Genomic DNA, 20194 nt, shown 5'->3' on the forward strand with positions numbered 1-20194 from the left:
TACGTGGTGGGCCCTGAAACAGCAATTATTATATATTCTGATATTACAGTAAAGCAAAACCGTTTTCCCCCAAAATAATTTCTTAATTAGAATTTTGTGAATTCCACACAATAAGAAGTTCATCTGACACAAAAATCAAGGATGCTTCCTTCTGAGATGTAGGCTGGTAATAAAGCTATTTGATCAAAGCTAAATCGAAAGAAAATAAGAATGTGATGGGTATTCCCTTACAGAACATACTACTGTAGCGTAGGAAAACTGGCAACAGAACTACTGATTTTCAAACTTGCCTCGAAATAATATGGAAAAAGGCGGAAAAGAGGAAAAGAGAAACCTTGTATTTTTCCCATCTTGTACTCCCAAAGAATGGCTGGCCCAGAGCCCATGGTCAGAAACACTCTATCGTGGTGTTAATCTCTCCAGAACTGGCTGAGTTCGTTGGTGGTATGAGATGATTTACCATAGAACAGGGAATGCAGCCATCTTCCTGATCACAATTTTGATACCAAACATCACATGTATATGCCTTGTTGTCTTCATCTAATGAATCGGTGAAGTTTTAGAACAGCTTGGTGACCTTGGAAAGCCTGTTTTGCTTCTGACGAAACTGGCCTGAGCCTGTGGGTACACAGTGTCATTGATAAGTAAACTATCTTCCCTCGTTGGCTGGCCTGATATCTTTGTGGAGGGGAAGGCATCCTTCCAAGACCGGAATTCTCTCAGACAGGGACTAGCTGTGCATAAAAGACCCTCCTCCAGATCCAGCCTTATCAAGATCTTGAAGCAGTTGCAAATATCAATCATTGTATCCCTTCACAAGGACTTGAAACAAACTCCATTCCTCTGCCTCTGCAGAAATTAATGTTGAATTTTCCAGCATTTGGCTGAAAGAGCAGGAGAGCAACTTCCAGGATGAGGAGCTTCTGAAAGTGTTAGGAGATGGGAGGTGAATTTTGCAGAGATGTGTGTGTGACAGAAGGGGAGGGGAGCAGAGAGAACTGCAGGGGCAAGTTAAGTAGTGGGGGTCTGCCTATACTGCCGTCTTTGTGGGCTGTTCTCATCAATGAGCTTGGAAGTTTCCACCTCATTCAGATACTTCCTAGCTGTCAGATACTGGGCAAGTTACATAATGTCTTAGATCTCCATCTTCTCTTTTGAAAATAGGAATGACAACACTGCCTTTGAAGGGTTTTCATCGGGGTTAAATGAAAAAGGTACATGAAGTGCCTAGTGTAGCCCATCCATCGTTCTGTGTCCTATTACACAACAATGGCTTCAACTTTGTTTTCAACTCTTCCATAACATCATTCTGCTTTCATTGCATTTAATTATATAATCACGTTTCTTTCTGAATGCCACTGTCTTATGAAAATAAAATACAATATGTAAATCATAGTACATGTCCTGCCCAGATAAAACCAAAACCATTTGGGTGATGAACGACTGAGATGTGGAAACATCACCTCAAGTCATGCTGTGTGGTAGGAACTGTGCTACCCTGTGTAGATGCCATGGAAAATGAATCAGACTTCTGTCCCTCAGGTATTGCATGGCTGCCTTTCAATGGCATCTGGTACCTATAAGGTACTGGATTCTGCCTACGCCAGCTGGTACCTATATGGTGCCGAAACAAATGGCAACTACTGGAAAAGCTGCAGAATGCAAAGAGAATGTTTTCCCTATCAGTCTAATTTTCAAAAGAATAATTAATTCAACAACTATTCAGTAGTGCCCTTCTGGTTGTATCAGAGAATGTGGATGGAGGGTTTACAACGACCAACAACACACAGCCCTTTCTCTCACAAGTCTCCCATCTAGCACAGGAGACAAACACATTCATTACATCCACAGGTATTTTCTGAGTGACTCCAATGTATGCTCTGCAGAGATCTGGGCTGCTTGGGATATATCAGTGAGCAAGAGACAAAGATCCCTCCCATCAGGAGCTAATATTCTAGCAGAAGCCATCATCAGCTAGGAGAAACAACTGCAAAAAACATCAATAAGTAATTACATAGTCTGTTAGATGCAAAACGCTATAACAGAAAGGAAACCTGGGCCAATGAAAAGGGGATCAGGAGTATCAGTGACAGGGTGGCAAGGAAGAGTGGTTTAGCAATCCATCATAAGGTAGCCTGGGTAGGCCTCATCCAGAAGGTGAGAGGTGATCACAGTCTTGAGGTGAGTGAGGAAGTCATCCTTGTAGATATGGGAGAGTATTCCAAACAGAGGGAATGGCTAGAGCAAAGGCCCTGAGGCGGGAGGGAGCCTGCCTGACACAACCCAGAAGCTGCCAAGTCCAGGTCCACTAGAGATGTGTGGCCCATGGGGAGTGACGGGGCAAAGTCAAAGACTGAAATGGGCCAGATGTTGTAGGGCCTCGTAGGTTTTGTAAGCATTTAACATTTAACTCTGATGCATAATCAAAGGGCCGCTAAAAGGGGTTTGGGTTCAGAATTAGAAGTGTGTGCAGTGTAGAGAAAAGGGAAAAGGAGGGTGACAGTAGAGAGGCAGGATCAGGTAACGAAGTGGGAGAAATCAAGGCATTCTGCATCTTTATGAGAGTGGCAGTGTTCACCTGGACATGACAAGTCTATGGATCACTGGGGCCACATCCACGACCTGTGCACATCTACGCCATTGCTCACAAAATCACAAAAGTAACACTTCTTTACGCATCCTATCATTTATCCAGGATACAAACAAAACAATGAAGGAGGTTATTTTGAATTCCATTCATTTTGTATTTAAGTCCTTTCTAGGGAATTAGCTAGTGTAGACCCAAAATGAAACCACCTTTGTGTTTGAACAAGAGTATCCTAGGTACATGAAGGAAGAAAAAATTGGGGAACATATGAAGGTTGATGTGAAGGACACAATTTGCCCTGCTCTCCTTAGGTTCATTCATATTTCATTTAATTTTGCTAATTAACAGTTAACAGACATAATAACAACTATCCTTTGTGATCCACGTAGACTCTGTCATCATTTATCATTCTATCAATATATTTAAAATCCCTACTGAACACCAGATCCCGGGCACTGTGTTGTCTCAGAGGGGAACAGACATGTTTCAGGCGGGTTCCTAGTCCTCAAATTTCTCACAAGCTCGCAGATATATCATTACAGAGCTCCTTAACTAAAGCTATGACAGAATTAAGTCAAGGAAGCCTGGAAAAACAGAGGAGGTTACCTTAATCCCAATGTAAATGATGAGCCAGGACAAGGTCAGGAAAGCTTTCTTGGGAGAGGTGAGGTTCTGAGTAGGTAGTCCTATTATCCCCCTTTACACCTGAGAAATATTAAGGTCAAAGATATTAACTTGCCCTAATTCGCCTAAGGCTACATAGCTACTGAGAGAGCGGGATTTAAATTTTAGTTCACTCGCATTTTAAAACACTGTTTTTTTTTTCTCATGGACTACTACCAAAATCACTTCCCCTGGCTCTGCTTCCCTTAAGTATTCTGAAAGTTTCTCAGGTATGTTGCAGTTCCTCTCCTGATAGCTGGGTCAAGCTGTGAGTACCATGAAACTCTTAAAAGGTCTTTAACATTCCCGATACCAGGTAAGAGCAGTTTCTGGAGAGCTCCTCTCTTAGGACTGTACTCCACTTAACACTCAGAAACGTCAGCTGGCATGGCTTTCTCACTAAGTAAAGGACCCAATTTCCCTGAGGATGTGTCTACTGTTCCTGTCAATTGCCCATCTACCTGCCCCTTCCTAATTCTGGGGAAAAAAAAAAAGGCAGAAATATGTAACCTAGACTTGTTGGTTTCAGGGTAGAGCCTCTCAGCTTTCATCCTAGGGATTCTTGAAATGTATATGGAAGCTCTATTCTCTTGGGTGCCTGGATCTTCCAGGCAGAATAAAACTAGAAAGGAGGAAGACCATACCAAAAGCAATGATACATACTGTCTTTGTCAGCAACTCTTAACATAAGGGAAACGTGCCATGGTGAATGCAAGATGATTACCTTTGGACTCAGACAGACCGGGGTGTGGATTCCAGCTCCACCACTTTCTGGCTTGCTCACATTAACCCATCTCAGGTTGTTAATCTGTTCAAGGGGATTTTGATACTTTTCAAGTTTGTTGGTACAAAAATATTAAGCTCATATAAGAAAGCAGACCATCCATAAATCAACATCAAGACCTGGTGTGATGACAGCATAGAATATCTCTGTTTCTGTATCACTTCATTGCATTTTATCTCACAGGAGAAATCAAAGCCTCAAATTGTGAAGTAACATGTGGAAGTGACACAACTATTATTTGCTGGGAGTGAGAGAGGTACTCACATGCTCTTTTCAAAACATTGTTGAGAAGAAGAACATTATGATGGAAAATACCTTTCATTGGAGTCAGTGAATCCTACCTATTAATAACTTATCCAAGAATTCAACGCTGAATGTCATCAGAAAAGGCCACAACAACCATACCTGTGGATAAAAACAATGATTCTCATAAGACATGCTGATTTTGTGAGTGTACAGGCTATGAAGGCACGAAGCCTTAAACTCAAATACAAACTCCACTCTAAATCCTCGTTTTCTCTTTTATAAAATGGACTTATGAACTGCCTCCCTAACAGTTAATGGGATAACGGTTAACTAGGATGCAGGGCATAATACACAGCCTCTCACAGGGACTGTATGCAACAATGTTAGATGTCTTAACCTCATCCCTTTCTTTCTGACTCCAGGGAAAGTGAAATGCCAGCATCTTTAAGTAGACAGGACATTTCTACAATGAACAATCTTCTCTTTCTGTTTTTGGTTGATTTTGATGGATGGTGTCAACGGTTGGAGCAGCTAGTAGTCAATGCATAACAACGTGCCCCCAAATTTTATGCTTTAGACTACAGTAAACAATTTTATTGACAATTCTGCAGGTCAATAATTTCAGCTGGTCTCATCTGAGTGGCTTATTTGCTTTTCATGGCTAGGCTTAGTTATGCATCTGCAGCTAGTGTACTGTTATGTCCTAAATAGTTCTGCTTGTGGCCGAATGGTCGAGGATGGCCTTGACCACATGTTGAACAATGGGTTCACTGTCAGCTAGAGTGAAGGGGAAGAATCTACCATAGGTAACTCATCTTCCAGCTAGCGTGGCTTTCCTCACATTGCTGTTACAAGGTTTCATGAGTAAAAAGAGAGGTGACACCCAGTGTGCAAGCACTTTTCAATTCTCTGCTGGCTTCTGTTCACGTTTGCTATTGTCCCACTGGACACAACAAATTGCATGGCCAAGTCCAGAGACGACGACAATGTGGAAGGACATACAGGCTTCCATGAACAAACTGCAGTTTCACTGTGATGGTCTACTACTACAGTGATTCCTGAATTACACTCTTCATCACTGGAGAAATACTTAAATATGCAAAACCACACAGTGGACTGCTGTTCTCTTAAAAGTGATTTTCACTCTTGTTACACAAGTCATAGCTTTTCTTGCCCTATTACTATATTATTACAGATGAATAATAAAGTTATTAGGTCATTCTTGCATTGCTATAAAGAAATACTGAGACTTGGTAATTTATAAAGAAAAGAGGATTAATTGGCTCACAGTTCTGCAGGCTTTACAGGAAGCTTGGTGCTAATAGCTGCTGAGCTTCTAGGGTGGCCTCAGGAAGCTTACAACGGTGGCAGAAGGCAGGGGGGTGGGCAGGTGCATCACATGGCGAAAGCAGGAGCAACACAGGGGAAGGTGCCGCGCACTTTTAAGTGACCGTATCTCGTGAGCACTCACTATCATGCAGACAGCACCAAGCCATGAGGGATCCGCCCTCATGATCCAAACATCTCCCATCAGGCCCCACTTCCACCACTGGGGATTACACTTTAACATGAGATTTGGGGGAGGACAAATATCCAAACTAGGTCAGCTGTGAAAGTTTGTGGAAAAAGTAATTTAAAAATTCCCTTGGCATTGTATTAAGCCTGTTTTAAGTTGTGGATGTCCATATCCAGACTTTTCCAGTAGGGTTTCAGTCTGTGCCTCTTTCCATGTTATAATGTCCTATTCTTCTTCCCTGCCATAAATATTCCCCTTGGAAGGGACCTATTGCACAGGCACAGTGTCATGTAGAACTGAGGCTGATGGAGTAGACTAGAAAATGGCACCTCTTTCTTGTCAGACAAAGGAGATAGTACCTAGCAATTCTGAAGTAGCCCTGCCCTGTGGCTGGAGCCTGGATTGGCCCCTCCTGCCCCCAGACACCACACCAGTCTGCTAGGTTGGCTAGAGTGTCTTGTGATTTATTCAAATCATGTTTCAAAGCTCTGAGTAGTTCAACCATTTTGTACTACTAAGTCCTAACCATTCTTTAGGACCCCATGGTATTTTATTTATTCTGTGGTGGTTGACAATGCACTTTGGGAGGCCGAGGCAGGTGGCTCACGAGGTCAGGAGTTCGAGACCAGCCTGACCAATATGGTGAAAATACAAAAATTAGCTGGGCGTTGTGGTGCGTGCCTGTAATCCCAGCTACTCATGAGTCTGAGGCAGGCAAATCACTTGTACCCTGAAGGCAGAGGTTGCCGTGAGCCAAGATCAAGCCACTGCACTTTAGCCTGGGCAACAGAGAGTGATTCCATCTCAAAAAAAAAAAAAAAAAAAAAATCAAAGTGTAAAATAGCAGGGAATCTCCATGTGCATGGTTTCCCAAACTCCAAGTGGAGCTTATTCAAAGAGAAAGATAGTGAAGGGTGGAGTTTGTGGAGAATGAGAGATGTCTTGGGCTTTAATGCAGGACTAGTAGATGGGTGGTTCTCTGGTCCTTAAGGTGTACGTGCATCGAAGTGGAAATGGCTGCAAAAAGGAGGCGAGGAGTGTACCAATGAGGAAACTGAGGCACGGAGTGTTCAGGCACATTGTGAACAGGGGTTTATGAAAAGCGTTGAATTACTGGCTGCGCCAAGATGCCAGGCAAGGTGGGAACCTGTTGAAGAAATAAAACTGCATCATGTGACTCAGCAAAGATGCCCGGCTACTCTTCCTAGAATCCTGTGAGTGGTGCTGACAACACCCGGGCCCAGGTCCCATGAGTAAGCCAGAATGGTTCATCATGCGAGGGGATGATGATGACGATGCCCTTGCCCCTGTCGCGTGTAAAACGACTGTATGGTCGGTTTCGTGCAGCGCAGTGGGGAGGGAGAGAAGAAACGTTCGGCCACGCCACAATCGCGTTTGGGTCAAAGGCACACGTGGAAGCATTCGGCCAAAGGCACAATGCCATGAGGTCAATTTCGCTGTGCGCTAAGGTTGTTCCTGGCCCCAGAGGTGCGTGGCGCCTGCGCAGTGGGCCCGAGGCATCACGCGCTGCGGGAACCGGGAGACCCCCGCCCCCTGCACATCGCCCTCCACCACGCGAACGCGCACGTGAACGGGAGCGTGGATGAGCCAGCGATTGCGCCCCTCCTCGCTCAGCCCTTGCCCGGCAGCAGAGGGAGGGAGACGCTCCCCCGAGACGCGGGTGGGCTCGGTGGAGAGTCGCGGGCTCGCGGGCGGCGCCTCCTCCACTCCGGCGGGCCCGGGTCTAGCCGACCGCCCATCGTACTGGCTAACTGGCTGACTGACGCGCCTCACCGCCCCCGCCTCCGCCCGCGCCCCGCCCAGCCTCATCACTCCCTCCGCTCTCCCGGCTCGCGGGCACACTGAGGCTCCTCTCGCTCCCTGCCCCTCGCCTCGGCCCTTTCTCTGCCCGGCACCTCGGCTTCTCCGCGGCGGCGGCGGCGGCTGCAGCCCCCAGCAGCGAGTGGCTGGAAGAGGCAGCCTCGAGGATGAAGTGCAAGCCCAACCAGACGCGCACCTACGACCCGGAGGGGTTCAAGAAGCGGGCGGCGTGCCTGTGCTTCCGGAGCGAGCGCGAGGACGAGGTGCTGTTAGTGAGTAGCAGCCGGTACCCGGACCGCTGGATCGTGCCGGGCGGGGGCATGGAGCCCGAGGAGGAGCCGGGCGGTGCGGCGGTCCGGGAGGTGTACGAAGAGGCGGGAGTCAAGGGGAAGTTAGGCCGGCTCCTGGGCGTCTTCGAGCAGAACCAGGATCGCAAGCACCGAACGTACGTGTATGTCCTGACCGTCACGGAGCTGCTGGAGGATTGGGAAGATTCGGTCAACATCGGCAGGAAGCGCGAGTGGTTCAAAGTCGAAGATGCCATCAAGGTTCTCCAGTGCCACAAGCCCGTGCACGCCGAGTATCTGGAGAAGCTGAAGCTGGGCGGCTCCCCGACCAATGGAAACTCCGTGGCCCCGTCCTCCTCGCCAGACAGCGATCCCTAGTAGGTACCACTCCCGCCCGCCCGCCCGCCCGCGCAGACTTGGGTCTGTCCGCCTCGCTGCAAACGCATCCCGCCTGCAGCACCTCTCGTGCCATGTGCGGTCTCACCGGGAGGAGGGAGGCTTCTTTTGTTTCCTTGGCAGACCCTCTGAATCACGCTTGCAAACTGTCTCCGTTGCCAGGCCCTGTTTTCAGACAGTTCGCACGTTTTTCAGATGCGTTCAGAATCGCTTCTTGGTTCCACTGGGAAATGTTTCGGGAAGCCTAAGCTGCTTGGGGTTTTAGGTGCCTTAACTGCTCACCCTGCTTTTGGGGGGTGTGTGTGGCCGCTTGGCGTCTTAGGTGCCTTAACCCTGCTTGTGGGGGGCGTGGGGGGGCGGGGGCAAGGGGTGTGGGGGAGTGTGCGCGTGTCTGCCTTTGCGCCCTGTGATGTTTTTGATTCTTTTACATTTCACACAGATTCACGGGTGAGCCGGCGTGCGCATTTTCATACCAGTCCTGTGGTTGGTTTGGCAGTGGAGGCCTTTAAAGTCTCACCAGCTTGGTTGTGTGGACATCTTTTAGGATTTTTTTCCCCTTGAGTTGTTTTCTCCTTTGCAGCGTTCGCCCTTGTTGTCACGGAGCCCTTCTGTGGTGGGAGTTGGTTTAAAAGATCAGTTTTGAATTTGTTAAAAAATTAGGGAATTCTACCTCTTGTGCTCTTTCTGCACTCGACAGTCACGTCAGCTTCAGGACTGGGATCTCATTTGCCCCTTTCAGAATTTTTTTTCTATTTCTATGTCGACCATTTGGTTTTCAAAAATTTTTCACAAGTGGTCATTTTTCACTGCTGACTTCAAATGGCTGTTTCCCATGTAGATTAACCTTATTGAATTGACGCTGCTGGGGATCTGCTAGCTAAACACATCACAGAAACTGGACTCACAGAATTTGATTTCCCATGCTCAACTTCCAACTCCCATTGCCCCTTCCTGGATACCACAGAAGAACCATGGTTCTCTCAATTTAAGTTCGTTTTTGAAAGAAAGTGGTCTTCCTCCTGTATTTGAATATGGTGACATTCTGTTTGAACTTCCCTGACTCCTAGCAACCAAAGGAATGGAATCTTTTAGGAAGATGAGATCCCAACTGAGTTACCTCTAGTGATGTTCACCTGGTACAGAGTTGTCAAACTATTAGGATACCTGAACAACCTCTCAATGATAGAGAATAACTGTTTTGTCTCACAGTACCACCTTTAATGGGTGTCAAATTTAAAGCTCTCACGTTTGCCTCAATACTTGCTTGAAGTCAAGAGTCCCATCTAAAATAACTAAATCTCTCTTCTGGAGCTTCCTCTGTTCCCCTAGCCACGCCTGAAATTAGGTAGAAGGAAAGCCTGCTTTGTGGAGAGGGTATTCAAATGAAAAGATCATTCCTAATTTCTAGAACAACCTAGACTATGGCATATCTCTTAAACATTATTGATAGGTATGTGGGGTCCCTCGACTTTTTTTGGTCACTGTTAGGCACTTCCTATTAAAAAATTTGGAGTTTTGCTATGTAAATTCTAGGTTCAACTTCTGGATCTCATCTCCCGTGACATTTGAGGAAAAGCCTAGTTTTTGAAGACAGTATGGGGGAGGGGGGTGAGCAAAGTGGCTCACCGTCTGTAATCCCAGCACTTTAGGAGGCCTGTGCAGGTGGATCACAAGGTCAGGAGATCGAGACCATCCTGGCTAACATGGTGAAACCCCATCTCTACTAAAAATACAAAAAAATTAGCCAGGTGTGATAACATGCACCTGTAATCCAAGCTACTTGGGGGGGCTGAGGCAGGAGAATCTCTTGAACCCGGGAGGCAGAGGTTGCACATGAGCCAAGATCGCACCACTGCACTTCAGCCTGAGCGACAGAGCAAGACTCTGTCTCAGGAAAAAAAAAAAAAAAAAAAAAAAGTATTCTGCTAACCAATAATAAATGTACGTGGATGAAACTAATTTAAATATTTTGTATTCTACAAATTAGCTTTTGAAAAGATACAGTCATTGGTAGAACTGAATATTGCGACTCTTTTTAAATCTTTGATGCCACTGCTTTTAAAATGAGATCTTTTCCATATATAAAATGTATCTAAGTAAATTACATGTAGTTAACAAAATTAATGTTGTCAAGGAATGAGAATAGAAAATGAATAGCTTTTAAAAGCCAAGTAAGTATAACTCATATTCTAAATTATGCAGAATTATCAAATATTATTTACAAGAATTATCTTTGTATGGAAAAACATGTCTTATTTTTAAAATAAACTTTTTAAATTGCATTTTAGGTTTTGGGGTACATGTGAAGAACATGCAAGATTGTTGCATAGGTACACACATGGCAGTGTGGTTTGCTGCCTTCCGTCCCCTCACCTGTATCTGTCATTTCTCCCCATGCTATCTCTTCCCACCTCCCCACCCCCCCGTCCCTCCCCCATTTCCCCCCAACGGACCCCAGTGTGTAGTGCTCCCCTCCCTGTGTCCATGTGTTCTCATTGTTCAACACCCGCCTATGAGTTGACATTTTCTATTCCAATAATCCAAATCAACTAACAGATATTATCAGTAACCTGAAATTAGTTAAAGTTTACACTAACAGCAGAGAAATGGATTATTATTTTATTTCATACATAAGACTACCTCCAGATAAAATAACACAAATACCTGGGAGGTTTATCTTATATATGCTATTCTTAGAGATAATAATATGCAGTTTTAAGTTTTGACTTTTGAACTATTTGAAAAATATGAAAAGTACAGTGTTGATAATAAACAACTCGTATGAGTTGTTAGCCTGTAAATATATGTTGTGTATTATTCTGTGTCATTTGGATTAAGTACTGTTACTTACTAGGAATTCCTTCAAGGTCCAGATATCTTCAGTTTGTGTGATTTGTAAAACTCCCAAGGCTTTCATTTCTAAATTAACAACAAAACACTTTACAGTTACCATACTTTAAAATAAACTTTCAAGTCACATAGGTAGTTATTAGTGCAGCCTAGAAAAAAAGGGGAGGGGGGCAAATAGCCTTTCATTTTAAAAGAGTAATCCAAAAATTTCAGGGTAAAATAGTTGACACAGAGGTAATCCAATGGTGTCTATAATCTGTATCCTCTAAATGTTTGATGCGCCATGGGATTTTCTCCTTACAGACTCATTACATAGTACTTACATATTATTTATGTGAAGAATAAAGGAAAAATTTACAGCTGAAATTTTCAGCTTATACCCTCTCAAATAAAAACAGTACACGGATCAAAAGTAATTAAGACTTTCAGATATTATGTAGAAATTTGTTTTCAGCATGTTTTTAGAAGACTGATTCCCTACCCCTATCCCCCACTGAGCAAGTGCCTACATTTTCTTATCCTAAAAAAAATTTGAAGAAGACATGTTGGAGTAAAGGTAATTTCTATATGCTTGACGTAGAATTTACTGTGGATGGTTAACATATTTTCTAAGAAACCTATGTTTTGTTGATCAGGTCATCTTTTAAAGAAGTAACCCTGAAAGGGATTGAAGGGTGGCTATAAATATTTTTAAGCCCTTTATATAGTTTCGTTTGAGAGAATCATTGTAAAGATTTCAACATTTTTGTATTTAGAAAAATCAATAAAAATTGAAGTGTGTAAGTGAAAGAACTTGTAAAGTAACAGCAACATTAGAAGGCCCTTGTGGGATAGATGGCTTAAAGGGCTCTGATGCTGGAGCTGCTCCTTGTCTCACTTGCCTTTAAGTGAAGTTCAATTGTAAGAAAAAACATTTCTTCCCTCAATAGTTGTTGGCTGGGAAAAGGGAGGTTAGAGCTTACAGTACTAACAGCTGGCCAGAGTTTTCTTTTTCAGAGTTCCTTTTGTGGAAGCACCAGGCAAAACAGATATTCTCAGCATTATTCTCATATTGCAATCATCTTTTCTGAATGACTCTTGGCCTATTAGAATAACTTTTTGAGGACTAGGACCCAGACAGAATCCTCCCCAGATCCTCAGAGCCTAGAACAGTAGCTGGAATTTGGAGACATTTGTCATTGATCCACAGATTAGAAATGTCTACTGCAAGTGTATTCCTGATTTCTCAGCTTCATAATGTACCTGGGACAATCTGTTATTCCCTCGGGCTCTCGTCTGGCCTCACAGTGGAACTACACTGGATAATTCACTGAAGGCTTTTCTAGTTCAAAGTGGTTGATGAGCCATAGTAGGTGTTCAATAAATATTTGTTTACTAGAGGAATTGATGAACCGATAAAACCCTATTAATAAGATTGTTTTTTTTTTAGGTGAATGGCATAGATGTTCAGATTTACATTGAAAGAATCAAGTATGTGAACCCAATGACGAATGGAATTGTGAAGCACAGATGAGCTATTTCGCACTCCAAGGACATAGCTCATCCTATGCTTTTGGACACTTCTTCCCTGTTTATTACAGTAACTGTTCTCCAGGTTGTTGCACTACCACTGTATCGTACAGAATTCTAACATGGCACCTGTGGCCTTTTTTGTGCTTTTATGATTATGTGTCTGTATTTGCCACCTGATTATATGCCCTTGAACACAAGGAACTTGTTTCCTTAGTCTTTTTTATATATCTAGCACATAAGATATTGCTTAGAATATGGTAGATATCACTGAAGATTTAAGTAATTCATATTTTGTAATTATACTGAATGGTTAAACAATCTGTTTCTAATCTGTCTAGTATATATGTGACTTTTGCTTATCAAGTGTCACACAACTGCTTCAAGGCAGCTGTGAGATAGTAGAAAGCAAAAATTTGTCTGTGTCATTCCAGACATGTGCCTCCAGATGGCAGTATACTACACCATCTATAAAATAGATTAGCAAAGCCAGGCACAGTGTAGTGCATCTGTAGTCCCAGCCACTCAGGAGGCTGAGGCAGAAGGATTGCTTGAGCCCAGGAGTTTTAGTCTAGCCTGGGCAATATAATGAGACCCCATCTCCTAAAATATTTGCCCAAGCATCGAACCTAAATTTGACCATGCCCCTAGAAATAATTCCTAGTCTTTAGAAAATACAGAGGGCAGAGAAACATTATTTTATACCATGGAGATGAGATCAGCAGAATCCAGACTATAAGGAACTACAGAACACATGACCCAGTTTCTTCTTTAAATAATTTACAAGGATGAAAGAAAGAGATGAAGGATGAACCTATATATTAAAAGAAACTTAAGAGACATATTAACCAACTGTATGGATCTTATTTGAATTGTGATTTGACCAAACTGTAAAATGAATACATTTATGAGACAATCGGAGTTATTTGAACATTGGTGAGATATTTGGTATTAGGATAATGGTTTTATCATTATGTTAGAAAGAAAGGTCCTCATCTACGTTCTCAAACATTTGTGGTTGAAATGGTATAATTCCTGGAATTTGCTTCAAAATAGTAAGTCTGGCTGTTAAGTGCATTGGAAATACTGATGAAAATAAATTGGCCTTGATAATTGTTGAAGCTGGGTGATAGCAAACATGATGGCTCATTATGTATGTTCATCTCTATTTTTGTATGTTTCACATTTTCCATAATAAAGTTTATAAAAATAATTACTGGAGTTCTTATTAAGGCTAATATACGAGGTAATGAAAAAAGGAAAAATTTTAGATTGTTTAAAAAACATTGGCTGTGGCATATGCTTCTGGCCCAAGAGGTCAAATGCCCATAAAGAGAAGGGAGAAATACCCTGGAGTGGTTAGCAGTTCCCTTGTTGTAGACCAGTGTTAGCAGTTTTTTCTTTTAATTTGGCCCACTGAAATAGGAAAAGCTAAATTCTTATTTATTAATACTGGAAAATAATAATGGAATCTTATATGCTGTTGAACAGGAGTTTTGCCTATGCCTACATACCAGTTCATACAAATGTGAAAAATCAAAGAGGTGGGGTCTCCAAGGAGCATGTTTATGGAATTGTATAAAAACCTATATAAGCCACTTTAAAAAATAGTTTTTAGGGGAACAATAGCTGTAGATTTGTTAGTTGCACATAAGTTTAAAGTTATATTTGAAGGTAGGTAAAACAGGAAATTAAGCAGTTAACACTCCTGACTTCAGTGAACCACTTTGCATTTCACAGACTGCAGATACCCCTTCAGTTCTAGACTGTGCTTAAAATTCTGTAAAGGCTAAAACCTTCTAGATCAAAGTTTGTGAAGCTGTGTTTATTACATCAACAAACATGGAGTCTGTCCTCACGTTTTTGTGAGTCAAGAAAGAACAGGCAGAAAGTGAACAGCATTAAAGGCCCCTCCTAGGGAAGATGAATTCCTTCTTAAGCGTGAAGTACTGAAGCTGAAGCTGCCCCTTCTACTTCTTTTAAGTGTATTCCAATTCAAAGACCAAGTAGCTCCCTAGAACCAACTGTTACTGGGAAACGGGGAGGTGAAAAGTTTACCTTAGAGCCCTTTACCAGTCATAGCTGGGCAGAGCTTTCAGTTCCAAGATTCCCCTGTGAGAAGGCACCATGATATACCAGAAAAACTTTCATCAGGTTTTCCCTGAAAGTTTTCTAATTTGAGTCTACTCTGATTATAGCAGATTTTTTTTTTTTAAGTTTGGAGGTAAGCAGAGCCAGGGAAGCTGTAGTTGGTGGATGTAAATTAAAACAATTAGTGATTTGGAATCCAAAAAGCTATAGCTCAAAACTCTCTTGACCAGAGGCTGTATGGCCTCTGTCAGATTAGTTTACCTCTCTAATTTTCGATTTTTTCATCTGTAAATCTGTGGTAATTATAGTCCCTACTTTTGTAAGTCACTGCTTCTGAGAAGCCCTTCTTGATCCTTTTTTTTTTTTTTTTTTGAGACGGAGTTTCGCTCTTGTCACCCAGGCTGGAGTACAATGGCGCGATCTCGGCTCACCGCAACCTCCGCCTCCTAGGTTCAGGCAATTCCCCTGCCTCAGCCTCCTGAGTAGCTGGGATTACAGGCACACACCACCATGCCCAGCTAATTTTTTGTATTTTTAGTAGAGATGGGGTTTCACCATGTTGACCAGGATGGTCTCCATCTCTTGACCTCGTGATCCACCCGCCTCGGCCTCCCAAAGTGCTAGGATTACAGGCTTGAGCCACCACGCCCGGCCTCCTTCTTGATACTTTTTGAAAAAGTTCTTTCTTCATAGAGATGGGATCTTGCTCTATCACCCTGATAGGAGTGTGGTGGCATGATCATAGTTCACTGCAGCCTCAAATTCCTGGGCTCAAGCAATCCTCCTGCCTCAGCCTCACGAGTAACTGGGACTACAGGTGTGTGCCACCACACCTGGCTTTTTTTGTTTAGTTTTTGTAGAGAGGGAGTATCGCTATGTCGCCTAGGCTGGTCTCAAACTCCGGGGCTCTAGAAATCCACTTGCCTTGGCTTCCCAAAGTGCTGGGATTACAGGCGTGAGCTATCATGCCCAGCATGTTTTCTCATAGTTCTTATCAAAATTATACTTATTAGCCTGGATGTCTCCTCCTTTGTAAATTCTGAGGTCCACTGGCTCTGAGACCCAGACTGGGTTGTCTCTGTGTCTGCTCAGAGTCTGGCACAGAGCTTGGAATATGGCATCCCACAGATGTTCCTAACATGTTTATTAGATAAATCGTTGTCATATCTCCTACTTGTGAAAAACACATTGGTGTTATTTTACCAGGTATTTGTTTACCAGAAAATATGAAAAATTAGATACCATAAGACTGTGATCTCTGATCAAGTTTCTCTTTTAAGTTTCCCTTTATTGGGAAGAATATTTAATCCATAAACCATGCCTTTGTTTTTCAAGATTTTCTAATACCAATATATTCCTAACTACTTAGCTTCATAAGGTACTATGTGATACTCCCTTAGGTGCTAAATTGGCCCCACAGCTGCATTTGATAATTCACTGAAGGCTTACGGCTTTCCTAATACAAACGATTTAAGAACATGGTAATCCTTCAGTATTTATTTAATGTAAGAACCTTTAAATAAATATAAGTATCCTATTTTAATTCACAGGTAAAAGACATAGATGGCAATTAGGATTATATGGTAACAAGCTCATATAGACAAGGCCAAGGCCTGACTGATTTGACTGGTAAAGATTGACTGGTACAAGGAACCACTTTTAGATTGAGACAGTTTCTTACTTACATAAACAGTACAAAGAAGAATGAACCAACGAGGCCAACTCCCTGGGTCCATGTCTCACATACCCTAAAAGACAAAAAAGAAACAAAAGGGGCTGGATGACTATAATGCAAGTTGTGGGATACTCCCTGGCTGAGGGTTAAATCTATACTGTGGCTGAGTGGTTTTATATTCTACAGCTCTCTTCTAAACGGCACAGGACAGAAAGCTCCATACCTCATCGGAATCTGGCAGGTGATGAGAAATTCATGTAAGATAGCCTCTCAGGAGAGAGAGGGAAGTAACTGGAAGAAGACCTTACAGCAACTCCTTACAGCTTCCGATCTTTTCATGTTCTGGGAGTATCACAAGGCATTTAACCAAAACTCAGATTAGCTGCAGTTCAAGCCTATATAGATACACACAAGGGTGCCAGGCCATTACGGAGGAGCCATTCCGCTACAACTCCACTCCCTTTCATATATCCACCTAAGGATTCCTTTTACAAATATAAGCCACCTGTTGTGGCCACTCTCAAGATAAAGAATAGACCCTATGCAAAATTTGGTTCAGATATCAAAAGTGATAATACCATACAGATATCAACAGGGTATTCAAAGGTTTATTATGCGCATAACGAGGTTTTTTTGGGGAGAGTAAGGCAGGCTTCCAAAGCTGATCTGAAAATGTCTTGATAGAGCTACAGTTTTTAATGGCGTTCAGGGGTGCTGGGGTGAGGGTTCCAATGTGCAGCTGGGGCTTGGTCTGAAACACCTTTCAACAACAAAGGAGAGAGTCCCCAGGAATTTCAAATGCAGGGCTTAAGGAGAACCAGGGTGAGGCTTAAATGCTGTCAGCAGTCAAAAAAAAAAAAAAAAAAAGGCCGGGCGCGGTGGCTCAAGCCTGCCTGTAATCCCAGCACTTTGGGAGGCCGAGCCGGGTGGATCACGAGGTCAAGAGATCGAGATCATCCTGGTCAACATGGTGAAATCCCATCTCTGCTAAAAATACAAAAAATTAGCTGGGCATGGTGGTGCGTGCCTGTAATCCCAGCTACTCAGGAGGCTGAGGCAGGAGAATTGCCTGAACCCAGGAGGCGGAGGTTGCGGTGAGCCGAGATCGCGCCATTGCACTCCAGCCTGGGTAACAAGAGCGAAACTCCGCCTCAAAAAAAAAAAAAAAAAAAAGACAGCTTCCTTATTGCGATTTACTCCTGATGTTTGAGAAACAAAATGTACTATGTTTTTGTAATTGAATTTAAACAGATTTAAATAAGTCTTTATGGTGCTCCGTGAGGTCTGTAGCCTGATATCTATAAGATGGAAGTGCCATCAACTGACTCTTTCTAGAGCTCAGTACTGTGTATTCTGAGAAGTGAAATGAATGCCTTGGTTGCAATAAATAACATCTGGAACTCTGACGGCAATAAGAAATAATGTCTGGAACTCTGACGGCAATAAGGAACGTCTTAATGAGGCCTTGTGCTATAGTTTTATTATATGCAAAGGCATGTGTGGTATTGACTTATATTTGGGTATCTGAGGCAAGAGATTCCCAGAGTTCCATAACCCAAAAGGGACATCGGATACGGAATTTATGTTGCTGCCATTGGTCAAACCAGACAACCATATAATTGGCAATAACCTAAGAGTCTAAATATTTACAGAGGGGGTCAATTAGTGACCAAGGCATCCACTGTTAAGATAACGGCCTGAAGTTTGGCCAACTGTACTGATCCTTGGGTCCAGTTCTTTGTCAGAGACATCCTAACTAAGGGATTTAAAAAAAAAAAAAAAAGCAACAATCCACTGAGCTCCATTATGTGTGATTATGACAGTGTATCCATAAAGTGGACAAACTCCCATTATTCTTCATTCTGTTGATTCTACAGGGGTCCCTAAGTAGAGAGTCTGGTAAAGGGGTGGCTTCATCCAGCACCATGGCATCTGGCAAAGGACTGAGGACAGGGGAGGCCAACCCCACCTGTAAGTGTGATATGCCAGGAAGCCCAGATTTGGTTCTATACTGTAACAAAGAGACTTTGGTAGCTACAAGTTTGTAGGGTGCTGCTTCCAAGACCCAAAGCATAATTAGCTGGAAATGGAAGTTTATGAGTCGAGGGTCTATAAGAGCCTCTATTTCCATAAGACTCCAGTATGTAGCCAGCAGTTGCCACTCTAACTATATATATATATATATATATCCATATCTCATAAGACCTATGAAAGCAGTTTCTTACATCAGTAGGTCCTGAGCAATTTACGGCCATCATGGATGGTACAAAGACTCCAAGAGGCATTGGAAGAGGTTGCTAAAGACTCTACAGTGAAGAAGTCTCAGGGTGGGAGTGGCACTAATATGGTTGAAAAAATTCTAGAGTATTTTGCTGGGAGGGGGGCCCACTCAAGGTGGGCCTATTTTGCAAGTAGTAGCATAAATGGGCCAAAGTAAAAATTGTAAATGAGGAAAATGTTGCCTCCAGAACCCAAAAAGGCCTAAATATGTTGGGCTTGCTTTAATGTTGACAGGGATGGAACAGCCCACAGTTTACCAATAATTTTCAGGAATTTAAACATGGTGGCAAGGCTTTGTCCTATGCATGGTAAACAGTCCATCCCCTTTCTGTGAGCTCCTTCTTAGAATATTTGTATGTCCTGAATGAGTGTTCTAAAGAAATCTCTTAGAAAAGGATGCCATCAATGTAGTGTCTTATCAGTGCTCCTGGAGAAAATTAGATGCAGTTAAGGTCTTGCCTGCAAAGACTGTGAGATAGCAGAGCTGTTGAGGTACCTTCTAAGTAGTCAAGGTAAAGGTGTATCATTTCATTTTGGAGGGGAAGGAAAACAGGCAGAGGGGCTATTGAAATATGCACTAAACAGAATGTATTAACCAAATATACAATAGCAAAACATTTATCAGTTGCTGATTGGATGGAGTAAATAATTTCCATTATAATTACGATTAGGGGGTCTTACTTGCTGGGACCACAGCAGAAAGGCTGTGGTAATTCATCAAGATGTCTCATTCATTCTTTCCAAGTTGAGGAACAGGCCAAATTAACCTTTTAAATGGAGCAGCAGTGGAAATAATCACCCTCTTCTCTAAATAGACCTTGTAAAATGGGTTTCAATCCTTTGAAGGCTCTATCTCAGGCGTCCCCAAACTTTTTACACAGGGGGCCAGTTCACTGTCCCTCAGACCGTTGGAGGGCCGCCACATACTGTGCTCCTCTCACTGACCACCAATGAAAGAGGTGCCCCTTCTTGAAGTGCGGCGGGGGGCCGGATAAATGGCCTCAGGGGGCCGCATGCGGCCTGCAGGCCGTAGTTTGGGGAGGCCAGCTCTATCTTGAGCTAAGAGCCATTGTCTTGTCAATGTCTAACTGACAGTGAGCTCTCTTAGCTCTGTACATTGTGGGTGAGTTTTTCACGGAGGCCCATTTCCTTGAGTCAGTTTATAAATGCCAAAGGCTTAATAAAATTTTGATTATTATTTAATGAGTCTGAGAGTCAATGCCCACTAGTGGATATTTTAGGGCAATGGATGCTATAACCATGGGGAATTTAGTCAAGACAACAATTATTATGGTTAAGGGGAGACCTACATGTTTGTTCTCTATTTTATGTTCAGTAACTACCCTAAGATTATAGGAGTTACCATGTGTATTAGGGTTCTCCAGGGAAACAGAATCAATAGGATGGGTATACATATACAGAAGCAGATTTATTATAAGGACTTAATGAGATTATGGCGTCTAGGGTGAGTCCCAAATCTGCTATGTGG

The 20194-nt window shown here is 42.9% G+C and overlaps 1 protein-coding gene across 2 annotated transcripts; it reads left to right on the forward strand.

Annotated features, from left to right (window-relative positions):
- Positions 1-7341: 7341 nt before the first annotated feature.
- LOC120366568 (diphosphoinositol polyphosphate phosphohydrolase 3-beta) lies at positions 7342-13872 on the forward strand. 2 transcript variants are annotated; one of them, XM_039475453.2, is made up of 2 exons: positions 7344-8281; positions 12580-13872. In XM_039475453.2, coding segments are annotated over exons 1-2 (498 nt in total). In that variant the 5' UTR covers positions 7344-7784; the 3' UTR covers positions 12581-13872. The 2 variants fall into 2 exon arrangements, with proteins under 2 accessions (XP_074247807.1, XP_039331387.1); XM_074391706.1 differs by lacking the exon at positions 12580-13872 and having other exon boundaries at positions 7342-8282.
- Positions 13873-20194: the final 6322 nt, after the last annotated feature.

Source organism: Saimiri boliviensis, chromosome X, assembly GCF_048565385.1.
Source record: "Saimiri boliviensis isolate mSaiBol1 chromosome X, mSaiBol1.pri, whole genome shotgun sequence".
Taxonomy (NCBI): domain Eukaryota; kingdom Metazoa; phylum Chordata; class Mammalia; order Primates; family Cebidae; genus Saimiri; species Saimiri boliviensis.

What these genes read in the sequence shown, in the direction of transcription:
- LOC120366568 (XM_074391706.1), top strand. Translation starts at nt 7,785, where the DNA reads ATGAAGTGCAAGCCCAACCAGACGCGCACCTACGACCCGGAGGGGTTC.